At 38.5% G+C, this 26,369-nt stretch overlaps 4 protein-coding genes across 8 annotated transcripts; 3 read left to right on the top strand and 1 right to left on the bottom strand.

Annotated features, from left to right (window-relative positions):
- The first annotated feature begins 735 nt into the window (after positions 1 to 735).
- Positions 736 to 8,189, top strand: LOC106656331 (eukaryotic translation initiation factor 4E-binding protein 2). The gene is made up of 3 exons (XM_014377256.2): positions 736 to 1,723; positions 6,688 to 6,840; positions 7,302 to 8,189. Exons 1-3 carry the CDS (start codon positions 1,582 to 1,584, stop codon positions 7,349 to 7,351), a joined length of 345 nt encoding a protein of 114 aa, XP_014232742.1. The 5' UTR covers positions 736 to 1,581; the 3' UTR covers positions 7,352 to 8,189.
- A 466-nt stretch (positions 8,190 to 8,655) lies between these two features.
- Positions 8,656 to 10,665, bottom strand: LOC106656134. The gene is made up of 3 exons (XM_014376821.2): positions 10,343 to 10,665; positions 10,090 to 10,249; positions 8,656 to 9,865 (listed from the first exon to the last, which is right to left on the bottom strand). The coding sequence occupies exons 1-3, from the start codon at positions 10,344 to 10,346 to the stop codon at positions 9,343 to 9,345; spliced, it is 687 nt and encodes a 228-aa protein (XP_014232307.1). The 5' UTR covers positions 10,347 to 10,665; the 3' UTR covers positions 8,656 to 9,342.
- A 319-nt stretch (positions 10,666 to 10,984) lies between these two features.
- LOC106656139 (gastrula zinc finger protein XlCGF26.1-like) lies at positions 10,985 to 13,831 on the top strand. Its single transcript, XM_014376829.2, has 3 exons — positions 10,985 to 11,938; positions 12,018 to 12,132; positions 12,204 to 13,831. Exons 1-3 carry the CDS (start codon positions 11,913 to 11,915, stop codon positions 13,809 to 13,811), a joined length of 1,749 nt encoding a protein of 582 aa, XP_014232315.1. The 5' UTR covers positions 10,985 to 11,912; the 3' UTR covers positions 13,812 to 13,831.
- Positions 13,832 to 15,567: 1,736 nt separating this feature from the next.
- LOC106656290 (macoilin-1-like) lies at positions 15,568 to 24,796 on the top strand. Of its 5 annotated transcripts, none has more exons than XM_014377168.2 (13): positions 15,568 to 15,764; positions 17,670 to 18,302; positions 19,756 to 19,897; positions 19,972 to 20,098; positions 20,174 to 20,303; positions 20,381 to 20,447; positions 20,520 to 20,739; positions 20,815 to 21,061; positions 21,143 to 21,373; positions 21,459 to 21,635; positions 22,131 to 22,403; positions 22,491 to 22,684; positions 22,760 to 24,796. In XM_014377168.2, the coding sequence occupies exons 2-13, from the start codon at positions 18,223 to 18,225 to the stop codon at positions 23,032 to 23,034; spliced, it is 2,163 nt and encodes a 720-aa protein (XP_014232654.1). In that variant the 5' UTR covers positions 15,568 to 15,764; positions 17,670 to 18,222; the 3' UTR covers positions 23,035 to 24,796. The 5 variants fall into 5 exon arrangements, with proteins under 5 accessions (XP_014232654.1, XP_014232647.1, XP_014232648.1 ...); XM_014377161.2 differs by having other exon boundaries at positions 20,520 to 20,742; XM_014377162.2 differs by having other exon boundaries at positions 15,568 to 15,791; positions 20,520 to 20,742.
- The last annotated feature ends 1,573 nt before the right edge of the window (positions 24,797 to 26,369 follow it).

Below are 26,369 nucleotides of genomic sequence, written 5' to 3'. Positions count from 1 at the left end.
ATAAAAATACGATGTGCTAGACCGGTAAACAATTCCGCGTATAGTACTTATTATTTTACGCGCGGTAAAACGTGACGTTCGTAAAACTCGATAGGTATTTACGAATTGCTATTTGAACTGCGACGCAACGCTTATCGTAATAATGCAGTTCTGCATGTGTGTGGCGTGCAAAACATCGACTCGCGCGAGCTGTACACCCAGGCTAGCAGACGACAACAAGCGAAACGCGCTTGCGCGAATTCAAGGATCGCAACAATAACAACGCGCACACTACCATTTACTCTGGCTGGTTAAGATAGATATGCGCCGCAATTCGAGCCCACAATAATAACGGAGTCGTATTTAATTTAACCCCAGCGCTAAATCGGATATTATATGCAGTTTTGATCGACTGTATTATGCCGCGTATCGGAGGTATTTCGTCAGCAAATTTCAGCTCGTGCTCGCGTGTACACACGTACGAACGTGCGCGTATCACGTAATAATATACCAACGCGCGTGTGTGTGTGTGTACTGTCTGTATACACTGACGAGTAGCACGAGGTTCGCGAGCAGCGATAACTATATGTATAAAATCGGCGTCCGTATACGTGTGTGTGTGCGCGGGGGAGAACGAGATAGCTGCAGAGTCAGTCGCGAGAGAGAGAGAGATACTGAGAGTGTGTGCATCGAATCTGTGGCGTTATTGCGCGAGATCTTTACTTATAAAAACTACGCGTAAAACGTGCTCGAGCCAGTCGACACTCGGCTAAACGCTCGCGCTCGTAACATACATCTATATCTATATATCTATTCATAAATATATTCAAATATATACGAGAGAAGAGCGGGGGAGATCAGTCCAACGCTTGTGTTTAATACAGTCAACGCATTGACACACACGCGTGTGTTTACCGCTGCTTCTGGTGTCGAGCCCACGTTCGCACACACATACGCGCGAGAATCTCTCGTATTATTTCTTTCTCTCTTTCTCTCTGCTGTCCCACTCGCTCCAAGTCGCGAGTCTTTGTGTGCGTGTGTGTGTATCCGTGTGTATATAATAGTCTCCGTGCTCCGCTTATAGGCTGGCGAGATCCGCAGAGCCACAACATTCGGCAAAGCGCGGCGCACAAGCGAACACATACACGGCAGATATAGTAGTAAATATACATCAATTCACGCGTGCGAATCTTCTCGACTTGAACAACTTTTAACTCTGTAACAGCCGGATAATATTAATATAATACAAGTGAATCTCCGCAACCATTGTCGTCGCTGCATCATCCATATAAAGTCGCTTGTGTGCACTCGTCTTCTATAAGTAAATCATATACAAGTAGTAGCCGCCGATCGTTGTGTGTAAAGAAGAAGACGACAACGAAGAAGAAGAACACTCGCTCACGTACTACACACCGCACATCAGAGCCAACGTCGCGCAGCAGAGGTCGCAGTTCAATTTCGTCTTGGCATTTTCTGCAGTCGTCGTCGTAGTGCTGACACTCTTTGTCGTGCTCGAGCTTACATAGTACCTACGTTTCACGCTGCTATTTGTTGTTTTTTTTTTCGAGAAAAAAGTGACATTTACCAAACACACATCACATCATGTCGGCGTCACCAATCGCGAGAGCAGCCACCCAAGCCCAAGGCATCCCCTCGAAGAGCGTCGTCATCCACGACGCCAATCAGATGCCAGCCGATTACTCGTCCACGCCCGGGGGCACTCTCTACTCCACCACACCGGGAGGTTAGTTTTTGTCTCTCTTTTTCTCTCTTTGCTTTCGTTTCGCTATTTTCGTCGAAAAACCTTTGCCCGTGCCATCCCTTTTGGTGCATCGTTGCATCTTTCGTGCTTTTTCGTCTACGTAGCGTAGTAATAGTACTAGTAGTAGTACGGCGTCCGGCATTCGGCAATGTTTTTCAAATTTCGTCACGCGACGGAATTGCGACCTCGCGCCGTATGTACATAATAATACCTGCCTCTGCTGTTACATATATCTATAGATATAGAATCTCGCGATATAGAGCCCGATGTTTTTGTACTCTCTGTATCATAGGTATACGTGTCGTTCGGGTGCGCGTCTATATATTCGCAATACACATCTATTAAATACTCGCACATGTACATACGCGCACACTTGTACACACGCTTAAACGGAGCAATCGTCGCCAATATTGCCCACGGGGGACACACGAGTTGAGCTATATAGATCGCACGTAAACACGTACACAATCGATGTATTAGTACGTGCACGGTGCGGAGCAGAAACCGACACATGCTCGCGCAATGTTGTTGTTCAAATAGCGGCCGCCGATGTTTATAATTACGCTTGTTTCATTAATCAGTCGATGCATTCGTTGACATGCACTTCATTGCTCTATTTATACCCGTGCATACTTATATAATATTATATGATAACTCGAAAGCCCTGGAATTACGTTCTTTTTTTAATTTGAAACGCGTGCGGACCGATCGGGTCGGCTTATATTTGTCGAACGTAAACAGTCGAAAACGCGGTCAGTGCCATTGATTAATTCGGATGCTGCGTCACGAGTCGCCGAGAGCCAATAAAATATTAACATGCACACGCTTCGCAAGTACACCTTCGTATATTATAGATATTATAATCGCGTGATAAGCACCCGAAAAGCCTCGCCGTCGATCGGTTTTTGTCCAAGAAACAACTTCGCACTCTATTCCCATCTCTCTCGCTGTGCTTCGTATGAGTGAGCGAGTAATAATACTCGTATCCACTGCGCCGTATATAACTCGTCCTCGAAACGAAATAAAAAAAAAGCGACGCAGAAGAGAGAAGTATGAAAACCTCGAATTTCATCTTTGTTCCGAGTTCTGCTGCGCAATTCCCATAACGCTCGTAGCAGTAGTCATGCCTGCGCCGCAACTGCGCGCATCACGGCTGCTACAACGGCAATGCATTGTTATATAGCGTGTGCTGCCCGGCAGCAGCAATATATAGGTAGTACGATGCCATATAGCACGACGTGCTCCGACTTTTTTCTCGACGCTTACATGTACGCAGCTAGCTACTACTGTTGCTGCTGCCGCTGATGCTTTTCTGCATTCACATCCGTGTATATAGGAGAAGGATACTCCTATATAGTCGCGTCATACACACGACACTGCTCTGTGCTCTCCGCTGCAACAATGAAGTTTTCAAACGTTCTCTATGCCGCACGGGCTTCGATATCTAGTTATATGTATCGTAAAAATTCACCCGGAATCGTTTGGAAATTCTCTCGGCGCTCGTGTGTCGTCGTTATTTATACTCTTTGTCGCTGCTTTTCTGCTCTTTGGCACATACCTACATACACGGTGCATCGCGTGTGCATCACGCGACACACATCTATTCACTTCGCTTTTACCTAAACCTACCTACGCGTACATTATAACGAGGGCGCATCGTCGTGCAGCTGCTTGAAGTTTCCGAATTAGTGCAACAAAGCTGTCGCGTTTTCATATTTAATGCACCCCCTAGCGCCCGCCGCCAGTTCGCCCCGGAATAATGTACGGCGCATATAAGTAAAACGCGTGATTATGCTAAGTGCAGCGGTGTTATGCTGCATATCTTATATATACTTGTATATATCTAGACTCCTTCCTTATCGCTTTTTATACTTTTCGCGTACGCATGTGCGCACGAAGCACATACGATACTTTGTTTTGTCGCGTTGGCGCTCGCAATTTTCCGCTACGTTTCGACAAAAGAGAATATATACGTATGTGTGTACGTGTGTGCGAGCGCTAAATTTATGCACACACGCTTTAATAATAAATAAGATCCCGCATGCGCGCTCGTATATATATAGAATACAAAAGTTTATTGTGACGTATGTATAATTCGTGCACGCGCAAATTGTGCCGGTTGACTGTGTAGACGACGACGACGCGGCATATTGTAATAATAAGTGCAAGTTGATTCAAATGCGACAGACGCGCGTGGCTATATTTAGAAATATATGTGTATTACTCGCATATGTCACCAAGTCTTGCCGAATAATATATACGTCTTGCTAATTGATTACATTGAATCACGACGACGTAAACGGGGGCCGGTGGCACGTCGGTTTTAAATTTACGCCGTCCGCGCCCGGGGGCCTTGGAAAAACGCGCGCGCAATCTTGAATTTTCGCGCGAACTCGAACTGCGCCGTAAACAAGCCGAAAAAAACTGGAAACGACCGGAGGCTCGGTTCTTTTATTCGAGAAGTTTTTTTTTCTGCTCTTTCGGTTCGTTCAAAGCGGCGACGCCGTAAATCAATTGTTATTGATAAATGTTGATGTACGTTATGGATTCGAGCGGTCAAACGAGGCAGCGGTGAGTTCGTTGCACGAGATTTTTACTTTATTTTTTAACTCTCTTGGAGGAGTGTCGCTTCGTGTTTTTCCACTCACGGCGCAATTTCGACCGTAAGGTTGACAAGTATGAAATTTCGAAAAATATACGAGCGAGAGGTAAAAAAAAAAAAACAAAAAAAAATGCAAAGTGACCGTGTGCAAACTTGCCAAGTTATCGGTGTCACTCTATTACTCATCTCGTGTGTGTATACCTACCGAAGCCTGTTTACAGCGCAGAAATCGATTCTTGAAGTCAACGTCTCACTCTCGATGACTGCATTGTAACACACACACACACACACACGGGCTAGTGTGGGCTATTTTTGAACGTATAATTGGAAACGAGCTCGCATAATAATCGATCGAGCGCGCTCGTTGTTGACGTTTTTTTTCCGCCTAAAGTGAGGTAAGGAAAAAATACAAAAAGCCGCGCTAGAGAGAGAGAGAGATGGAATAATATCCATTCCGGAAACATTATGCGCGCGGCAATAAACACCGGCACAGACGGAAGATGTTTCCTAGTATATGCCCGATATATGTATAAAGATATCTTCTCGTTATATTGGCACATAATAGCTCTCTGCCGATAAAACACGAGGAGGAGGTGCGCTGGTATAGCGTCTCAACGACGCGGTGCTCCGGTGACTGTGTAAACATCACGTAATAATGAAAATGAGACTAAGTAGTAAACAAGCGTGGCGGTATAGTATAGTAACTGCGTCGTCGTGCGACATCGGGTAACCGGTCATAGCACATAAGGTATAATATTAGAGCTATAACGCGGCTTATATGCGACACTCGGCCGAAAGCATATTATAGCTTCGGGGTGTGCTGCTGTATTACATATACGTATGATTCGAGTCCGCGTAGATATACCTTGAGCGACACTATCCGGGGAATTCGGCGCGTAGAAAAGCTCCGAAACACGTGTATACCTAGTCGCGAAACGACCGGTCGCTCTCCGCATAATTGCATATTGGATATTGGATTTTCGTCTTGATAAGCACCGAGAGACAGAGAGAGATACCAATTCGTTCTTCGGTGTAGAGATGGTACGTAAAAAGTAGCTGCTGCCGTGAAGAGATATAATACAACGCGCGCATTCGAGTTGTTATACGATATAGCCTTATCTCATTAATGTGCAAGCACGGGCTTAAATGTATACACGCGGCTACTTCGAGAGCTATTTTATTATGCATAATGCCAGAGAGAAATGGTCGATTTTAACGCCCGATGCTCCACTTCGAGCCGCATATCCCATATCCGGACGATGTCGCACGTGCGGAAAACATCGTCGTCACGCGAGTTCGTTTAATTCAAATACGCGGGGCAAACATCGAATTGAAATCATGCACCGATCGCCGAACGCCACTACCGAGAGTTCATTATTTATGTATTATGATATAACACACACCGCGAATGTTTTGCTGCTTTTGCTGCCACTGCGCTACTCTGCACACACACACACAACTCGCTCGAGCTTTTCTATCCGGGTCGAGCCGAGGCGAGCAGCAGCGCTGGAATATTTTAATTTTCTAATTACGTGCTAGAGCTACGAGTAAACAGATTAATTCAGAGCTGTGTTTTAACAAAAACAATACGATGTTTTTTAATCTCTCCTATATGTACGAATTACTACTACGTGTTGCTGCTGCTGCTGCTAGTACCAGCGGAAAAAAAATCACTCCCCGCTTATGTACTTTTTTTTGCTGCAAAACTTCAATTCTGATGCGTTGATTTTTATTTTTAATGGAAATTTTCGAGAGGATGAAAATGATTAAAATTCAAAATCAGTATCATCCGCGCATTGTCGGAATTACATAAATGAAATGTATTTCGTAATTCCGCGGCGCGAATCGATAATATTGTAACATCTCGACTTTTCAATCTGACTTTCGATGCATAAAAATAAACTTCCATTTATCGAATAACACATTGACGCAGATCGATGATGAATCTCGATGCTGAAAGTCGAAGCCAGCTTCGTCGTCGTCGCATCGTAAAATCCGATCGAAACGTTTCACGGTCGATTTCTCGTGTATTTTAACCATTTGCATCTTTTTGTTCGTATCTGAACTAGCTTTACTTATCGATGTATGGGTGTTAATTTATCAATTTGTAATTATTCAACTGTGTATTAATCGGCGCGGCATTAGAATTCAAAGTGGATTTAACGATTATTAAGTCAATATCGCTGATTTTGTTCTTATCAGCCAACTCGTGCAATCTCGACGCGCGCGGCCTTTTAAAAATCAACTTTCATATCGCGAATCCGATTTGAAAATTAAAACTGCGCTTTCAAAACATTACTAACGTCCGAGACATTTTTTAATTTTCTTTTTTTTTTAATTGCAGGTACTCGAATAGTTTACGAGCGAGCATTCCTGATGAATTTGAAAAATTCGCCGATATCGCAGACCCCGCCAAAAAATTTACCATCCATACCGGCCAGCATGCTGAGGGATGGAATCTTGTCGCCTGGCAAAACACCGAGTCCACCGACTAAAGGTATAGACAACTATGCGCTGCAGCTTTTGTGTAATGTTTTTGTAACGCGGACTCGTCGTTACGACGACGTAGAGAGAGATTATAATTTTAATTAAGATAACACACTCGATCTGCAAATTTATTCTTTATGTTTCAAATATAAAATTTCCGTGGTTCTGAAAAACAAACATTCGCCTTTTTGGAGCTCATACTCTGCATTAAAAGAAGTGCAATGTCTGTTCATGCTTTTTTTATCAAATATTTAATTTGAATCATTTATTTATATAGAAATTATTCGAAACGTGACGCGACGGTAGCCTTAATTTATTAACAGTTTTCTGCTTGAGAGAATGAGCAAATTTTACTGTTATTTGAACAGTGAAAAAGTGTGTTTGTCTCGAGCCACGGAAACTTTATAAAATCAATTAGATTTTTTTAAAGAAATTGTACGTTGCATAACACATTCTTTTTTTAATTTTCAGATACAGTACTGATCGAGGAGACTTCGGAACAATTCGAAATGGATCTGTGAGCGGTGCGAGTCATTTCTCAACGCGAGTCAAAAACTATGACTGAGATACAAAACAGCGTCTACATCCTTTTCAGTCATTTAAGCAAGAAAATGAAGAAAAAAAACTGCGATCTCGATTCTACACACATATCCGAAACGCCGCTACATTAGCTGTCGTTCATTAATATACTGCTCTATGTTGCGGGGAGCAATTGATTTAAAATTATAAACGATTATAAACAGTTGTTGTTCGACTTATATGCGCAAACACGTATTATTAGAATTATTATTACCATTATGCTTCCCAAAGTTGTTGATTTGTGATCTCGAACGATATGATTCATGCCGTTTAATTATTCTCTGTGATGCAGTTGCGCATCGAATGCGTCTGCAATATGATCGTATAATTTCGGAAGCAATAATATTTCGATTGTAAATATGCGTGTAAACTTCGTGGCCATTAAAGTAGCTTGACAAAGTCGTCATGAATAAAAAGAGCTAAATAACACGAAGTGTCATCCCTAAAGTATAAAGAGTATTTGCCAAGAGATTAGTTATCTCTGCAGTTCTTTTGCGACAATATGTTGTGTGTTTTTTTTTTACATAGTTGATTCGAGCGCCATAAAAAAAGACTAGTGACTCGTATTTTTTAAGTAATAAATCCTTATAGCGCGTCGTTTTACCTTGTATAAATTAATATTGATAAAAATGTATGTGTAGAGTGAATCCGTCTGGTGATTTTATCTGTTTTGGTTTTCGAGGAGTTGTCTAGTTAACAAAACCAAATCTGCATATTATCTTGTTGTAAACAACTCAAAACTCTTAATTTTAGAACATCAATAAATTTGTTTTTTTATAACTTCGGTATTGTTAATTGTTACATCCTATGGCCTATTGGTAATAACCGACTTTCGTAAAATATGTATTTTTTTATTTCATAGAAATGTTCACTTCATTGTTCTAATTTGATATCGAATGCAGACCTACATTAGAATTCTGTATTCTCTCTTGGAGTTGTGATTTCTATAACAATCAGTTTAAGCAAACCTTCGGTATTTTCATCATAAAAATTCGTGTTAAAAATACGTTTTGGATAATAGCAATACTTTGAAATGGAATCAGAATGAAAATTATATTGGACAAAGAAGTTTTTATTTAATTGAACATTTATTACTCATCAGTTTTTATAATAACATAAACATTGTTCTTTAACCGAAATCATCATAAAGAGTAATTTTAATACATCAATGATAATTGTGAAAATAACTGTAGGACAATCAATAATTTAAAGGTATACAATTTAAATTTTTTAGATAAACTAATGATACTCGCATTGATTTTTCATTTCACATGTCTACTTTATTAAATATAAAGAAAAAAAAATTAGAAAAAATTTTTGCTAATGTACTTAAATGCCAGTCTTAGGTCGGCGACCTTACATATAAATTTGTAACTCACGAAAATTTGTTAATTCGCAGCGCTTAATTTCATTAAAAAAAATTCATAAAAAAATTTACAATTTCTCGCGGTCGAAAGAGTAATTACGATCTGAAATATATCAACATTCCAAACTTTCGTCGTTATTTGCAGCGGGCGTTGAAAACTTAACATGAATTATAAATTTGGAAAAATGTTCGTAACTTCTAACTTGGAAGTTGAGAGTTTTTCTTTCTATGTACTTGAAATAAATTTACTGACAAAAAAAACGCGATAAGCTGGCGAGTAAAGATGTCAGGTATCACCGCAAATGACAAATGCAAAGCGACGTCGAAAACTTGGTATATAAATTCACGCGCGACAGGTCGTATGAAATTTGAAGTGTGTCGTTGGAAATAAATTTTTGTTGCTGCTATATACGATTGTCAAGCCAACTCCTGAAACTCTTTCGTTTTTCAAAATTATTTCAATGTACTCGCGCGATAATTTATTCTTGGCTCTTTGCGTTGGCTTATTATTTTTCTTTCTTAACCGGGAACAAAGGCGCGTATTTATTGGTTTCGTCGATGCGCAATTCAAAACATCATGCACATCTTTGACATTTTTATCGTAATCTCTTCTTCCCTTATCATCGCAAATCCCTTTCTTAATTTGCTACACTTATTTCTCCATTGGGATATGAGTAAATCTTTTCGTTTTATTACTTTTTCTAATCTTCCAACGATTCGGCGCAATTTTTGTTCGCGAAAACGAGTAGTTGCAATTTTTTCATTCAAATTAATAATCAACTTATTATCGTTTTCAGAGCACGTATAGTTTTCAATGCTCTTATCATTTTTGGAAGCAACAATTTCACAGCCGTTCGCGAAAGAAGGATCATTTTCAATATCCATAGAATCGTCACAAGTATCTGTTTCAGAATTTTCAGGACCTACGTTTCTTTGATCGACTTCGGGTGTTTCTTCCTTGGAGTTTTGTTCCAGCAATAAATTTTTTGGGCTGGGCACTACTGCTGAATTCTGCTTGCGTTGACGTAAAAAGTATGGCGATGACTGAACGGGCTTCTTTTTGGGACCGTTGCTACGCATTTCCCGTGTTCTGAATAATAAACGAAATATACTAAATTATTTTCGGAATAACAACTCAGGAATGACATAATTTTAGTAGCAATAAATATTTTTTCATCAAAATATAAGTTACAGAACAATGCCAATCGAATTTCGAATCGTGTAAACGATTACTTGAGAAAGACTTGAATTTAAAAAAAAATGACTTATTTGCATTTTAAGTTGTGAAAATGTATGATGCTTGTAAAAGCTTACCTTGCACTCCCTGCGTTATTTCGTTTGATGGCAAGTTCCTGTCGTTTTTCAATGTTCATCTTTTCCAATCTCGCCAGACTCTTTGCGCGTTTTTCAGCAAGTATTTCCCTTTTGTTGCGCGTGTAATCACGCTTCAATATTTTCTTTTGTTCGGATTTATCTAAAACAACAATTGTAATTCGTGGGAGAATATTATACTTTTCCAGATGAAGCGTGGACAAAAAGTATCGATAAACGCAGTTGAGCATCTTACCCATTTTGACGATTGATCGTCGAACGAACGGAGAACTTTATTACGAAGTAGTTCGTAACTACACTCGCGGCTGTCTGCGACACAAATGAGCGAGAGTAGGTACTCGATACTCTAGCCTCGATACTCGACGTCGGCTGCGTGCGGATTCTAAGGATCCAGCGGTGGATGGTAAATAAACAGACTATACCAATACCTAAAACACTTGTGCCGAGGTGAATTTTTGTTTGTTTACGTTCGATGAGCGTCAGGTCCGTGAGACATTAGCATCTGCCGTTGCATGTTTTTATGGAACACGTGCCCTTTGTATGCAGACGCAATTGGATACAATTACTTTTGTACAAAACTATAAATTATCATATTTGTATTAATATTTCATATTTTAAAGTATTATAAAAGATAATTTATATAGTTTAAATTTTATACTTTGGAAATGGAATTAGTTCAATATTCTGTTTTGTGGACAGTGACATTTTAAAATATCCGTTCTTGCGGAAAGAATATGACATTTTAAGACAGTACATTTTCCATGAACGCTGATATAGTTACAGAAAGAAAACTCCGTAATAATTAAAGCGATGAAATTTCAGAATCGTGAATGAAGTCACCGCAAATGTTGGCTAGGTATTCGAAAAAGGTAAATTATACTGGAAAACGCGATCAAAGAGTTTTTCAAGCTCATTGTTCAAATCTTGAAGTAGTAATAAAATACATTTTTCCTTTTATTTCAAAGTATAAAAATACGGACATTTTCTGTTATTTCAACTAATATAAGTTACAACTATGCAAATTAAAAAACTGACAAGATGTAATTCAATTACATCCACGCGAGAAAGCTAAAAAATGAGCCAACAGTGAACTACACAGTAACATATCACGAAATAGACAAGATTTTTAAATTTGTCAATACCCACGTAAGCAAATTAATAGTTTTCAAAGTTACGTTGCCACCAATCGATTTTCTCCGTGTCAATGAACCATTTGATGACAAACCTACGAGTTTATACAAGCATCAACTTATTTAACTCCCTGAAACACAAAGTGAGAAAGTCGAGCGTATGCTCGCGAGATTCGTTTGATGATCAATAATTAGTGCGTATCACAAGTTCATAAGTTTCAAGGAACTTGACAAGACCTTTGACTTTCGTGACGGATAGCGCACCTTCATTTTCGTTGACGTTATTATCAAGTGTATTATTGGTCTCTTCAAAGGCGTATAAACGTTAACTTTAATTCGGTAGAATCGATTACTGGATGAGGCCGGATAACTGTCGATGCATGAAGAAAGAAAACGAAGAAATTCGACGAATAGCCGCGTTGATCTATCCAATCTTGGTCCAAAGATATAGTCGCATGGCATTTTTACAAGTCAGAGTTAACGTCCTATGGGTATCGGGGTAAATTACGGCGTATAGACAGTTGACGGTAGAGGGGGCCGAAAATATCGTGCCGAGGAGCTATCACAATCGAAGTGTCGTCTCGCTATAGTGTTGGCTGCTTTATGTTTTAACCTCAAATACTTTCATGGTGTTTTGTGTAAAAGTTTATAGTGAGACTTTTAATATAGAGAGTGATGGACAACAGAAAGGATACAGTTAGGTATAAATAACGTTAAACATGTTTGGTTCATATCATTGTTTAAAGCGATTGCTTCATATCAGACTTTCATATTCTCCAGGATAAAGGAAGAGCAGAACGTTACTTGGCCAGATGCAGGCTACGATAATATTTTTGAGTCTCTGGATTCTTGCACGGCCGAAACTTTTGAAACATTTCCGTTTTATAAATCATCAGTGAGTTAAATTGTTTGAGTCATGTTTATAACTTACTGCTATCAAAAACTATTACACAATATTAATTATAGGCAAACCCCACGAATGAGGTCATGGGATTACAAAAAAAGTCGAACGAAAAAATATTCGTTGATTTCGAGTGCAAAGATGTTAAAATTGAACATAAGTCCGTATCGAAAACCATCTGCAAAAATGAGTACGAAAGTAATCCTCGTGTAATGAAAATAGAAAACGAAAATCAGAGCAATTACAAGAATCGTAAGGAACTGATAATTTTGATAAAAAAAGAATTCGATTACGATAAAAATCGTCAATTTCAAGTGAATTTCCGATCAAAGTTTGGTGAATATGAAACTTTAAAAATAGCAAGAAAAACAACTCGATCCAAACTATCTTACGAAATGAGACAAAATACTTGTAAAGTAAAACGAAGTTTTAGAACACATCTGAAATCGGAAAATAAGATAACTAGACCATACGAATGTACAAAATCATTTCGACAAAATTGCCATCTCAAAAATAATGTGAACGCAGCTGTACATGATCGGAGCAAACGCTTCGAATGTGATATTTGTCGCAAATCATTTGGACAAAAAAGTGATCTCAATAAACATACAAGTGCTGTTCATGATCAGATCAAACCCTTCGAATGTGACATTTGTCACAGATCATTTGGACAAAACATTACTCTCAAACGTCACATTAATGGAGTGCATAGTCCTAAAAAACCTTTCAAATGTGAGTTTTGTCGTAAATCATTTGAACAAAAAAGTGATCTCAATAAACACATCAGTTCAGTACATTATCGGAGCAAACCCTTCGAATGTGACATTTGTCACAGATCATTTGGATACAACAGTACCCTCAAACGTCACATAAATGGAGTACATAGTCGGAGCAAACCCTTCGAATGTGACATTTGTCACAGATCATTTGGATACAACAGTACTCTCAAACGTCACATAAATGGAGTACATACTCGGAGCAAACCCTTTGAATGTGAGATTTGTCATGAATCATTTAGATATAAGAATGTACTCTACAGACACATAAATGCATTACATAATCGTAGCAAATCCTTTGAATGTGAGATTTGTCACAAATCATTTGGATACAAGAGTGACCTTAATAAACACATCGATGCAGTTCATAATTGTAGCAAACTCTTCGAGTGCGATATTTGTCATAAATCGTTTGGACAAAAAAGTTACATCAAAATTCACATAAAGACGGTACACAATCGTAGCAAATCCTTCAAATGTGCGTTATGTCAAAAATCATATGGTAGCAAGGATATTTTAAAAGGTCACATAAATGTAGCACATAACCGTACCGAGCCCTTCGAGTGTGATATTTGTCACAAATCGTATGGATACCAGCATCTACTCAAAAAGCACGTGATGAAAGAACACATTTCTAATAAACCCTTCGAATGTAACATTTGTCACAGATCATATGGACTAAAACAACATCTCAAATCTCATATTAATGAAGTTCATTGTCGTAGCGGACACTTTGAGTGCGACATTTGTCACAAATCATTCATTTATAAGCGTAATCTGAGTAGTCACATGAATGTACATAATTGTAGCAATTCCTTTGAGTGTGACATTTGCCGAAAATCATTCGGATACAAATGTGACCTCAAAAATCACACAATGATGGTACATATTTTGTAACAAGCCCTCTGGGCGTGAGATTCATCCCAATCCATTTTGAACCAAGAAGGTTCCTTCGCGCACACGATTGCGCTACGTAATTTAAAGACAATTTCTCACATAAATATCTTTTAATTTTGTAAAAAATAATAAAGTGTTTCAAACTTATTTATTGTGTCTGGATAAAATTATTATCTACTCTATAGACCAAATCAGTTTTTTTAAGGGAAAAATTTAGTAGTGAATAAATTTGTTTGGTAATAACAACGTCTGTTGGTATTTTTTTTAACAAAAATAAATTCTTCGAAGTTATAAAATTGAATTTCTTAAAAAAGTATCGAACAGAACATAAATAAAATAAAACAATTTAAACAAGATCAGTGAGAACTGAGAAAGTACCACCTAACGCTTTTCTTTAAAGCTTTATACAAAATATAGCAAATACATATGTATCATTGCGAATATATAGGGAGAATGAATATTTGCACAACAAAAATTCGTTTTATTTGAAAAAGTCACTAGCAGTGATAATAATAGTCTTCGATATAGAGTACTCGTGCATTTCCTTTGCATGGTCGTGTATTTTTGGTGGTAAAATTTACAAAAATAAGTATTTTGCAACTTTTTATTGCATTTATTGTCATGTTAGAACTAACATTTAATAACTTGCAATTAAATATATAACTTTAAATACGAAGTCGAGAAAAGAATTCGGTCAATTTCAAATATTTTCGACTCGAAAATCCGACCGTTGCAAATGTCACACGATATCACTCGCGAGGCTCGATCATCTCGAAGAGCTCCGCGGTGGCGAAAAAGCTAGAGAACTGCCGTACCCGCACGGCGAATATAATTTCGCGCTCGATCGATTTACGCTTACATCTAAAAATAGTCAATAAAAAACGGGCTCGATTAGATTAAACGACGACGAGTAAGCGTCTCGTTATCGCGGAATTTCACCCATAAAACCACCCGATAAAATAACGCTATATATTATGGTCCGTTCGCGCGTGTATCGCAATGCATATATTACGATGTGTCAGTTAATGCACAGTGAGTGCGGGCGAACTCGTTCGTTTGCGCGTGCACGTGTACTCGTCCTCGTCGTCGTCGTCGTGCTGTTTCCAAGATACGCGCGGGAAAAAGGCTCGTCGCCTTCGTGGAGAGCTGCTGCGAACGTTCATGGGCCTCGGCTGCGAAAGAGCCATGACACGAGCGCATTGCGATTTGCCGAACACGCGCGGCTGCTGCTGCTGCTGCTGTAAGTTTGTATGTTGTTGTGGTGGGTAAAATGTCAGTATCGGCTTTGGCGCAGGCGCGTTTAAAGTCTCTCTATAGCTGCGAATTTATGCCTCGCGAATTAGACGTGCGGGCGCGCGCATCCTCTTGTTGTGTGTATGCGAGATTATTATGCTTGCGATTCTGTATATAGCCACTGTGCGATAGCCGAATACATCATTTCTCGCCAGTGCGTATTATATACTTGTATGCGTGTGCATATACGCGCTAATGTGTGCGAATATAAATATAGTTACTCGACGCTCTCTCTCTTTCTTTCTCGATGCAGCACTGACGATACATATATATAATAATAATATAAGGCAAAGCAGTAAGAGCACAACGCAAGAGTGTGGCATGCTGTGCAGGGGCTCGACGAGCTCTCGTGTGTTTTTGCACACTGGTGCGCGTTCCGTCTCTCTCGCTACTCTCGTGCGAGCTGTTATATAGCGTGGTTGTGTGCGTGCAGTATAAAGGTATATATATCGCGCGAAACCAATATAATCAGTGTGTTGTGTGTATGTGTGTGTAGCGTGTATAGCAAAACGTCGAGACCAGCAGCAGCGCACAGACAGGCACGATCGAGCAAACGACGAGCAACGACTCGCGGACGAGTCTTTTAGTTTTTAAAAGCTCGCTTCTTCTCTCGCGATCCGGGTATACGCATTGTACAAAAAAACAAAGAAAACGGCCAAGGTACTACATACGTCTCTCTCTCTCAGTGTGAGAATTGTTACATATATAAATATATATAGCCGCGGCAACAACAACGACCGCTCGCTTAGAGCCGTGTGTGCTGCGGACGGTTGAAGCAGCAGCAGCAGCAGCAGTAGCATCAGCATCATATCAGTTTGTGGTAGCTCAGTGTGATAATATTATCCTCGTTGTTTTGTGTTTCGCGTCAGTGCGAGTGTGCGTGTTTTTCTCGCACGTGCTGTGCTGTATACAAGCGCGAATTCGGCAGCGACGCTGGTAAAAAAAGAAAGAAAGCAAGAAAAAGAGCGGCAGTGTATGTGCTTGTTGTAACGTAGTCTCTGCGTGTATATCCGTGTGTGCGTGCGCGAATTTCTGCGCGCGCGAGAAAACCCGAGCGACGTCTCGAAGAAGCTGTTTCCGATGCAGAATTATGCATGTGCATGCTATATATGTATCGGGCATCGCGCGTGAATGCGTCGAATGCTCAACTGTGCTGCTGCTGGTGCATACATGCATCTGTCGTTATTATCTTGGCTTCGCTTTGGACTCAGCTGCTGCTAGCTGCAGCACGAGCTTGTATATAGTATTTGATGATGCACGTCGTGTTCGAGCGCGAATCGTGTACACAAACATGGAAATTATCGATGGATTTTGATTGACCTCGCTTTTGTAACGGCTGTAACTCCTCCTCTCTCTCTCTCTCTCGCATCATCTGCGCGCTCTCTCTCTCCGCGGCTTCTCCGGGGAAGCAGTGCAGCAGCGCCAACAACCCCCTGCATAATACACTTAACGTTATCGCGGACGTACTACCTAAACACGGTATACATACAGTGCACGAGCACGCAAGAGCAAGTCACAACAAGTGCTCGACGACCCACCGATGATACATAATATCGTCGTGTATGGTACTACTTATATTATTATATACAGGAAAAAAAGAGAGAGACGGCGTACAGACGAACCGAGACGACAGACGGAGCCCCTTTCTCGCGTGTTCTCTCTCTCTCTCTCTCTCTCGTGTGCTCACATATATAATCTCGCTGAACGTTGCGCGAATCCGAGAATACGCATACACGAGAGTGTGCAAATGTGTGTGTGCGTCTCTCAGTTTCAGTTGTGCTGTTTTGCAGCAGCAGCAGCAGCAGCAGCATCAGTTTCTGTATACATGCACGCTTTATGTATTTATATGCATGTATCGTAATAACGCATAAGTCTCTGCTGCTACATGTATACAGTGCGTGTTTTTTTTTATTTCGCTCGTCCACGCTGCGTGTGCCTCATGCTTCACTGCAGCTTCCTCCTCGCGCGAGAGGTTCTCTCTCTCGCTTCCCACAATATTATAATATTATAACGCGTACTCCTCCTCCTCCTTGACTTTCTCGCGTTTATTTTTCATTTTATATATAGATATATAGTTGTATAGCCCCGTAACGTGCCTGTAGTAATAATATCAAGCCAAAAGCCAAAAGGGACAAATGTGTTGAAAGAAATAAGTGCTCCTCTCCATTGTGTTGTTATTGTTGTTATTGTTACAGTTATTATTGTTTTTTGTCCGTCTGCGTCTGTAGCCTTAACGTGTTTGTGTGTTCTTAAAAAGCCAAGGAAGTGGTGGTGTTACCGCTGCTGCTACTGCTGGCTCCGGGCTCTATACGAGTGCAGCTGGCGTTGTTTTTGTTGGTGTTGGTGGTGGTGTTGGTGGTGCGCTCATACACACACATCCGTACAGCAAAGGTGCATCGCACGAAAACGCGCGCACTGCATACACAAATCCGCGCATATGCATGTGTGTATGTGTGTATAAGCGCACCACTTCTGGTGTGCGCGCGCGGAAAAGCTTTGTTACCATTTAACGCGCACGTCTCTATATGCACCGTGTATTATCATCGCTGAAAACGTGTGTTGCAGAAGCAGCAGCAGCCCCCCGTGTGTGTGCGTGAGCGTGTGTATACACTCCACGCATCATCGATATCAACGAAGTGAGGAAAGAAGAGGAGGAAGGGCTCTCTCTCTGTGCGCGAGGCAGCTGAACAGGTGCAATTGGCAATTAGGCAGCAGCAGCAGCTTTGGATCAACGCGCGCGCGCGCGTCTCCTCTCTGTCTTATCACGCGAAGCTCTCTCGCGCCGAACGTCAACGTCAACAGCGGCAGCAGCAGCAGCATAATATATACAACGAGAGTGAGAGAGACAGCTCGGTCTGCATTATATAGCCCTTTTTGTGCACGTATACCAACCAACCAAGCGACACAGGCATACACACACACTCACTCGCAAGCGCTCCTCTCGTCGTCATCGTCAACGACCAAACGCCGCCGCCGCAGTGAGAGAGGCTCAGCAGTAGAGCAGCGTCCCGGAGACGACTAAGACGACGACGATCGACAACAACAACAACGACGAGACGGGCAGCCCCTCGGCTAAGTCGACAGCTTTTAAGCTGGCAGCAGCAAGTGAGCGAGGAATATGAAGAGAAGAGCCGCCGAGTGCGGCAAGCTCCGGAGGCCCCCAAAGCGCAACAAGATCACCGACGGCATTTACGGAAGGTAAGAAGAGTCTGCAGCGTGATTATCATAAAGTTCGTGCCGCCGCCGATCCTGTACATCTGTATCTCGCGCTTTTCCTTTATTATGCCTCGCGCGTCTCGCCGCGGCGTTACTTCTCTTGCTCGCTCTCTCTCTCTCTCTCGTTTTTAATCGGAAACCGAAACATATTATGCATGCCTCGCGAGTGCTCTGGTGGTGTGTAAGCCTCGTATACACATACATCTCGACATATCAAAACATACGATGATGTTACGCCGTGCACGCAACGTGCACTAGTCTCATCTCTCTCTTTCTCTCTCTCTCTCTCTCTCGGTCTCATCTGTGCTAAATGACTCGGACGTCGAAGAACAATGATAACGGAGCGCTCGTCGTCGGTCGCTTCTCTCTCTCTCTCTCACTCCATCTCTCTCGTGCACAATGGCCGCTGGCAAATTCACTCTCTGTCTGTCTCTTTCTCTATCTCTACCTCTTCCTATGGCTCTCTCGTTCGCGCGCGCGATATCGAGAGAGAGAGACTCCATGCAGCAACGTTGTGTTGGTGCATGGCACATACCTATACACATGCATGCATACGTACGTAGGCACCTATATGGTGCGAGAGCACTCGTATTAATGCATATAGGTATATATGATCGTCGTGTTTATGAAACGAGCAAGGACAGAAACCACACAGCCGTCAGTCGACGATTTTTTTTATTTTATTCTAACCGACTACCCACTGTGCGATATCATCTGCACCTGCGTTGTATATATAGCCAGCAGCCTGCTGTTGCTGCTGCAACTGCTATACTTTTCCTTTTTTTTTCTCTCTCTCTCTCTCTCTCATTTTGCTCGAGTCGATGAAAATAAAACCGCGGAATACGATTATGGGCGCCTCATGCCGCGACGATACGGCTCTGTGGCTCTCTGACGTCGCGAATCAGCCAGCGACGGACTAATATTCGTCCAAACAAAATAGCATGTATTTTCATCGGAGCGCGAGTCCCACGCTATATTTCTCTCGCTCTCTCGGCCGCGCGCGCTCGCGTCTTATAACCTTTATGTGTGTATCTAGTTTTGACGTTTCTTTGTATACATATAGCCAGCCGCAGCCAGCACGGGGCTCAGCTGAGCGTCAAAACTTTCGACCTAATAGCCTTTTGAGCGAGACGCCCGAGATTACCATGACTATGCTCGTATTTCGAAAGTCATCGAGACGATATGATCGACAATATCACAGCTATAGGGGATTTCATGAGCATATAATTCACCAGAAATTAGTTCCATGCTCGAATTACCACTACATTAGTTATCTAACACCCGCACTAGCGCGGGCTATCTATTGATTTTTTGACCCCTTGTTTCGGCTTGTTAATACGTCAAATGCGACACGAAATATGATGTTAAAAATATTTTATTTATAACTTATTGAATTTGATTTTTCACATTTATTCATGCATACGTTTCTTTGCAGTTCCATTCTGTACTTGAGGTTTCTTGTGCTATGGGCCATGGTACTTGCAGCAGACTTTCTCTTGGAATTCAGATTTGAATTCTTGTGGCCATTTTGGCTTCTGATTCGAAGCGTTTACGATTCTTTTAAATATCAAGGCTTGGTAAATAAAATTAAATTCATGTTTTTAAACAATGATCCAAGAACGATTTTTAATCTATTAATTTTTTGTTTCAGGCCTTTTCTGTATTTTTTATTTGTATTGCACTGACATCAGACATGATTTGTTATTTTTTCATCCCAGTAAACTGGTTGTTTTTCGCTGCCAGTACATATGTTTGGGTGCAATATGTTTGGCACACAGGTTTGATACAAATTATAATACTGTCTTGGGTTGATTTCATTTTGATACGCATTGAAGAAAATTTTTCTCTTTTAGATAAAGGAGTGTGCGTACCAACTGTGATTTTGTGGCTGATGTTTCTGTATGTGGAAGTTGCGATAAGACTAAAAGATTTACGTCTTATGCCATTTCATTTAGACCTCTGTAGACCTTTTGCTGCTCATTGGTAAACATGAATTCTCTTTCATTCCAAATAATACATGAATTTAATCATTAACAAAATTTCATTTTACTTCTGTTTAGCATTGGTTATCCTGTAGTCACTTTAGGATTTGGATTTAAAAGTTATGTTGGTTACAGAATGAGACAGGTTTGTTCAAAGAATTATTTTTAAATCAAAAATATCAATATTTTTCGTCACTTAAATGATCTTCTTTTCCAGAGAAAACAAAGAGATGTAGCTAAAGAAAATGAATTTTATTTACAACTGCTTCAACAAGCATTACCTGTTGAGCAGCAACCGGCAAATCTGCCACCACAGATACCGCCGTCGCATGTTCAGATACAAACACAAGTGTCTACTACAGTAGTAGAACAAAATTCAAAATCACAGCCTCAGAGGCAAAGTGTACAGTATAATCCAAGTCCAGAAAAAGGCAGAGGTAGCTTGTATTTACTTCAATGTGCAATCAACAATTGGCATCAAACATGAATCTAATCACTAATTTTTTCAACAGGAGTACTCAACAATGTGGAAACAAATCTTCAAAATGGTGCTCATAACAATATACAGATAACGTCACACATACAGAATTCAAATAAAACCAATCAAAGAAAGTCTGTAGACAAGGTAGAAAAACAGGAGGACCAACACAATAAGCATAATACAGAAAAATTGTCACAAACAGAAAAGAATGACAAAAAGTATTCAAATAATGGTTCTTCTGTTTCTTCCAATGACTTGCAGTACATAGAAAAGATTAGGTGAATGAATTTTACTTTGTAAAAATTGCTCGATTTTTTTTTCCTACCAAAAGTACTAATTTTTATCTTTACTTTTTGCAGTCCTGTGAACGACTTTGACTCGGAAGTAGATAAAGACAAAACAGTTAAGGGTTCAGGACATAATTCTGTCAAAACAGTTTCTAATGTCACATCCAATGGTAAATGGAGTGCAAAAGATAACAAAGATACGTCGAATTCTTCGAACGTTCGAGAAAAGAAGGGACGGCAAGCAAAATTAGCGCCTGAAACGAACAATGAACAGCAAAAATTGCAAGATGAATATTGTCAAAGGTAACTTTTAAGACATACATTTTTACGCCCACTTTTTCCTTTTTTGAATTCAATTCATTGATCATAATAATCGATTGTTTAACAGGATAACTGCTAATCGTAAACTCGAAGCTGAAGTCAAACGTCTCAAGTCAGACGTACAAGCGAATCGATCGATAGAACAGGATCTTAAATGTCAAATCAACTCATTGATGAGCTCAGAGCGTCAAGCCAAAAGTGATATTCAGCAACTACAGCACGACAATGAGCTGTTGCAAAACAAGTGAGTAAAAATATTGTATTCATGAAATCGGAGTAAAATTTTAATTTCAATCATCGTGAACCTTCGACGTATATTTTTATTTGTGTATTTTCAATTAAAATCATAATATAAATATGATCATAATATAAATATGACGCACCAGAAATTAGAGAATTCTCTTTTTATTCTAATTATTAATGTGGAAACGTTTTAATTGGAAATTAGTGCATGCTTGAATCTGTTGAATATTACACCGGTGCTTACGAAAAAATTAGTTGAAATAAAAATAGTGCCCTAGCATCATTTTAAATTTCTAACTTACTTGCTTTTATTTTCGTACGAACATTTCTAAATGTGTTTTAACACGTGAAATGGATTCGATTATGTTATGAAATTTGTAAATTTGTTCATGGGTAATTTCAGTTATTGTTATCTTGTTTGCATCTGCACTAGAAACTTATTTTATTTTAACTTTTTAATGTGTCTTTAAAAAAAATGTATTATATTTTTACACAGAATCCACGGTTTGAATAATTCTCGACAAATGGATAAACAAACTATTAGTACATTGGAGCGGAAATTAGTGGAAGAGCGTCGACAGCGTCAAGCAGTCGAAACGAATTTAAACACAGAACGAAGAAATCGACGGATAGCCGAAGAACAGCTATCAGCGGTTCCTCCGCCACCGCCTCCCCGCCAAGAATGCACGGATTCGTGCAAAACTCGACGCACACAAATGGAGCAAGAGCTTAAAAAATTACGTCGTGAGCTTTCAGATTTAGGTGAAAGGTAAACGTCATTTAAAATTTTGCTTCAAGTACAAATGATTTAAATCTCTATGAATTTATTTAATTTTGATTTTTTTTTCTTGTGCAGATGCAAAAGCTACGAGAACAAGGAAGCCTATTGTATGGAGCACCATAGCAATCATGCGTCAATCATGGCAACGATCAATAACTTGAGAAAGAGCTATGATGAACTGCAGCAAGCTTTGAGCGCCGAAACTCGCATTAAATTAGATCTCTTCTCTGCCCTTGGAGAAGCTAAACGTGAATTAGAAATTAAAGAGAGTAAGTAAAGATTTTATAAAGATCGGGTATACTTAGGAATATTACTTATAATCTTCACTTTACTTTCCAAAATAGAGACCATGCAGAGGCAAGAGAAAGATTTGGAACAATTAAAGGCTGTTATAGCACAAGATTTAGCTGTCATGCCACAAAAGTTTGGCCCAACTCCTCCTACATGTTCAACGTCAAAACTGCGTGGTTTGAACAATGACGTTAATGTAGTTAATATGCAGATTCGCGCAAACGAAAGTCCCTGTCCAGGCTGCACTGTGTCGAATTTGGATCCGAACGCTACAGCGTACACACCTAAAACGTCATCATCATCATTGGTAGCATCAACCGCTACCTAGTTTTAAAGACATGTCTCTCAAATTGGCAAAGACCCAAAGATCAGGGTGTTAATCGGTGAAATGCGTTTCGTAACAGTCATCGTTTGTTTCAATCGAATTGCCCATTTAACCCTAATTTATTATTATTTTCGAAATGTAATGCCCAGGTGTTCCAAACTAGGTATGTGAGACGTGCAAATTTTAAATATGTGTATTTCGTGTAGAGAAGCGGAAACGTGATTCATTCTTTCTACATCTACCAGACTTAACATACTCAATTTATAAAAAGTAGGATCTGGTATTGTAGATATTGATCATCGGTAATTCTTTTCTAATACTGTGGGGTGGTTTCATCGAAACCGTTAAAAGTTGTGATAAAATATTTTTATTAGCTATACATCGTTCCGTGGTAATCTCAAAAATAAAAGAATATTTTTTTAGTTTTCAATCACATAAAATGTTTATGTACTGACGTTTGTATGTATTTTATTCTAAAAATTTTCGAAATAGCTAGTAAAAATCCTTGATAAAAGCTTTATGATTTACGGGCTTATGATCTCGATAAAGTAATCAACCCACAGATTTACTTCGAAACTATTTAACGACTTAAAAAATCAGATAAATGAGAGTCGTTTTAAAAAGCTAGTCTATCATTGAATCATTTAGAGATCATTTCAAAACACCGTTGTAAGCTAGTACTTGTTCCAAATAAAGAGGCAAGGCATTAGGAGCTTTGTATTGGAAATCAAAATTTACAGTCCATAACGTGAATATTATTTTTTAGTGAAAGTACACTTAATACATGTTGCAAATATTGTTCTTAAAAATATTTTTTTAAAAAATATCATTTTTTTGTTTGCTAATATACATGTATTGAGTGACTTACAGCCCGTATCAGTTTTTAGATACTTACACAGACATAATAAAGCTCTGCTACAAAGACGTTGAATATTTTAATATTTTTTCAAAAAATATTTTGGCGGGTGTAAAAAGTATCGGTATAATTTGATTACACCGTATTATAAAAATTTATACTTCTATTTGTTGCCCATTTAGTACTCCTGTTATGAATTGATATACCGAAATGAGATTATTAATCTTTAAAAAAAATTTTAACTTTTTCTTGCCTTAACATATTCAAAGTCATTTTATGTTTTGTCACTACATAAGATAACTTATTTTATCGTCTTAATATGTTTTTGCAAGGTTTATGCAAGTATGAGAATTCATTTTTTATATCTTTCGTAACAGTGTTCTAGGGTTTCAGGATTGAATGAGTTAGCAAAAACATTATTTTTCAAGTTTTTTATTTTCATTTTCCAAGATCTTCAAATATTAAATTGCACTAAAAATGGTATAAAAACTATATTGGTCGAAAAATTGTTAATATGTACTTTATTACATAGACAAAAAATCAGATTATTATAATATTTATTTTCATTTCGGAACTGAGAATATGGAAATCGATGGTTAGATATCAACAGTTATCAAGATAACAACTTGAATTTGGAATTCGTAAAACATTTTGTCTTTTTTCATCATCATTAAAATAATTCATGCTCGCTTATAAAATGCGAATTAATGTGTATTTGTGCTCAGTTTATCATAAGTTTTTTTAACAAGTATGTTTGGTCGCTTGAAATGAGATTTGATTATCGTTAATGAAAAGGAACGTTGCGCCGTTTTCTTTGAATGATTTTACTGTACCTTTATTTTTAAATACTTCTCGCGACCGTTGAATTATTATAAACTACAAGCAGAAAGTAAAAAATTGTGTGATATATTTATGTTTATTCAAGACAACGTTGACTGAAATAATATTATTATCTTATTAATAGCATTCTCATGACAATTAAAATAATGCCATTGCAGCATGAATACTATGACTAGTCATAATTAACAAAGTTCAACTGGCACAAATATAAAATATCTAAAGAGTTAAAATGAGTATTATTTTCTTTTTTTATACCATTAAATCAAAGCACTTGAATCAACAGTTCTTTAAATCAAATATTCTGGTACGACTCATCACAACCATCTGAATTTTTATTTTATCTTTAATCCAAACGTAAAATTTTGCTTTTGGAAAATATACTCGCTTATTTAGACTGAATAATAGCATGTGTTAGTAACTATAAATTTGATACCGCGAACAAGTGTAAAATTCTAAAAAAATTTTAACAGAATGCGCAAGAATAATTGAAATAAATGAAAATCAACTTATTTTTCTAATTCATAAATAATGAAACGATCCAATGGCATATGACGTTATCACCTATGATTGCAACAAATACTAATAAAAAAAGGATAACATTATGAAAAAATGCAGAGCAGGTTGAATTATAGTTCAACTTATAATTTGAATTTTCAAGAATATAATTACTTTATGAAAAATCTCAAGTCACACTCACCTGTTATATGAAATTTATGTAGGTAAATTAAGTTGTTGCAAGCCAAGACAACTCTCAATCCAATTTCACAAATGTACAAGGTTGTTATTATTAGTATAAGAAATTGTTTTCTGTTAATTTGTCATAGGTTCGATGCTTTACATAAAAATATTACGTTAGAGGGCGATGTAAAGCCCGATTAAATTTTTTTGCTTATATTCAATTGATAAGTATGTGTAAAATTGTATCGTTACTATTTGAATTACAAGCTGTGCTTGCAATTTTATTGTATTTTAAGTAAAATATCTATGTAATTCGACGTATATATTTGATCTCCGTACTTAGGTCGACGAATTTCATGATCGATAATTTTTTATTCATTGCACGGGCAAGTTTCTAAATTTTTCATAATTTCTCTTGTGGAGAATTTTATGACGAGTGAGATGTACTTAATTTATTTTACAATTTTTCATTTTTATTGTTTAAGACTTTTTTAAGAATTGTTACGTGGATAAAATGTTGAGTTTCCTGTATTAATTTTTACTTTTAAACATCGAATTAGTTGTACCATCTACATACGGAAAGCACAAATATGGGCAAATTAAATCAAGACTGCAAATACCTTCTTCCTATAAGCATTCAAAAGACTATAATTATTCTCGTGGTAATGAGTTGTTTATTCAATTATTTGACTCTTTAATTATTCATTGAATAATACTTATCCCGACTCCTGAAAAAGTTCATTGAAAAATGTGGATAACATTAGGGAAATAAAATAATTAAATACTATAGTATATTATACTCTAGTCTTCCTCGTGGGAGACAAAGTAAATAGGCGAACATTAATTTACTTCCAACATTGATTACTGTGTACTTATGATATTCATTTTTTAAATAGAAAATAAGTTAAAAGTCTAAGAAAACAGATGACTACATGTCACACTTGATGATCTCACGTAACAGCTA

Source organism: Trichogramma pretiosum, unplaced genomic scaffold (genome assembly GCF_000599845.2).
Source record: "Trichogramma pretiosum strain Unisexual culture from Peru unplaced genomic scaffold, Tpre_2.0 scaffold64, whole genome shotgun sequence".
NCBI classification, from domain to species: Eukaryota; Metazoa; Arthropoda; class Insecta; order Hymenoptera; family Trichogrammatidae; genus Trichogramma; species Trichogramma pretiosum.
The sequence above is the reverse complement of the archived record's forward strand: the minus strand, read 5'-3'. Positions and strand labels throughout refer to the sequence as shown.

Coding starts and splice junctions, on each gene's coding strand:
- LOC106656331 (XM_014377256.2), top strand. CDS start 1,582: ATGTCGGCGTCACCAATCGCGAGAGCAGCCACCCAAGCCCAAGGCATC. Junction 1,724..6,687: donor CTACTCCACCACACCGGGAG/GTTAGTTTTTGT, acceptor TTTTAATTGCAG/GTACTCGAATAGTTTACGAG. Junction 6,841..7,301: donor ACCGAGTCCACCGACTAAAG/GTATAGACAACT, acceptor TTTAATTTTCAG/ATACAGTACTGATCGAGGAG.
- LOC106656134 (XM_014376821.2), bottom strand. Junction 9,866..10,089: donor AATAACGCAGGGAGTGCAAG/GTAAGCTTTTAC, acceptor TTTATTATTCAG/AACACGGGAAATGCGTAGCA.
- LOC106656290 (XM_014377161.2), top strand. CDS start 18,223: ATGAAGAGAAGAGCCGCCGAGTGCGGCAAGCTCCGGAGGCCCCCAAAG. Junction 18,303..19,755: donor ACCGACGGCATTTACGGAAG/GTAAGAAGAGTC, acceptor GTTTCTTTGCAG/TTCCATTCTGTACTTGAGGT. Junction 21,062..21,142: donor CAGTACATAGAAAAGATTAG/GTGAATGAATTT, acceptor TACTTTTTGCAG/TCCTGTGAACGACTTTGACT.
- LOC106656139 (XM_014376829.2), top strand. CDS start 11,913: ATGGACAACAGAAAGGATACAGTTAG. Junction 11,939..12,017: donor AACAGAAAGGATACAGTTAG/GTATAAATAACG, acceptor CATATTCTCCAG/GATAAAGGAAGAGCAGAACG. Junction 12,133..12,203: donor TTCCGTTTTATAAATCATCA/GTGAGTTAAATT, acceptor TATTAATTATAG/GCAAACCCCACGAATGAGGT.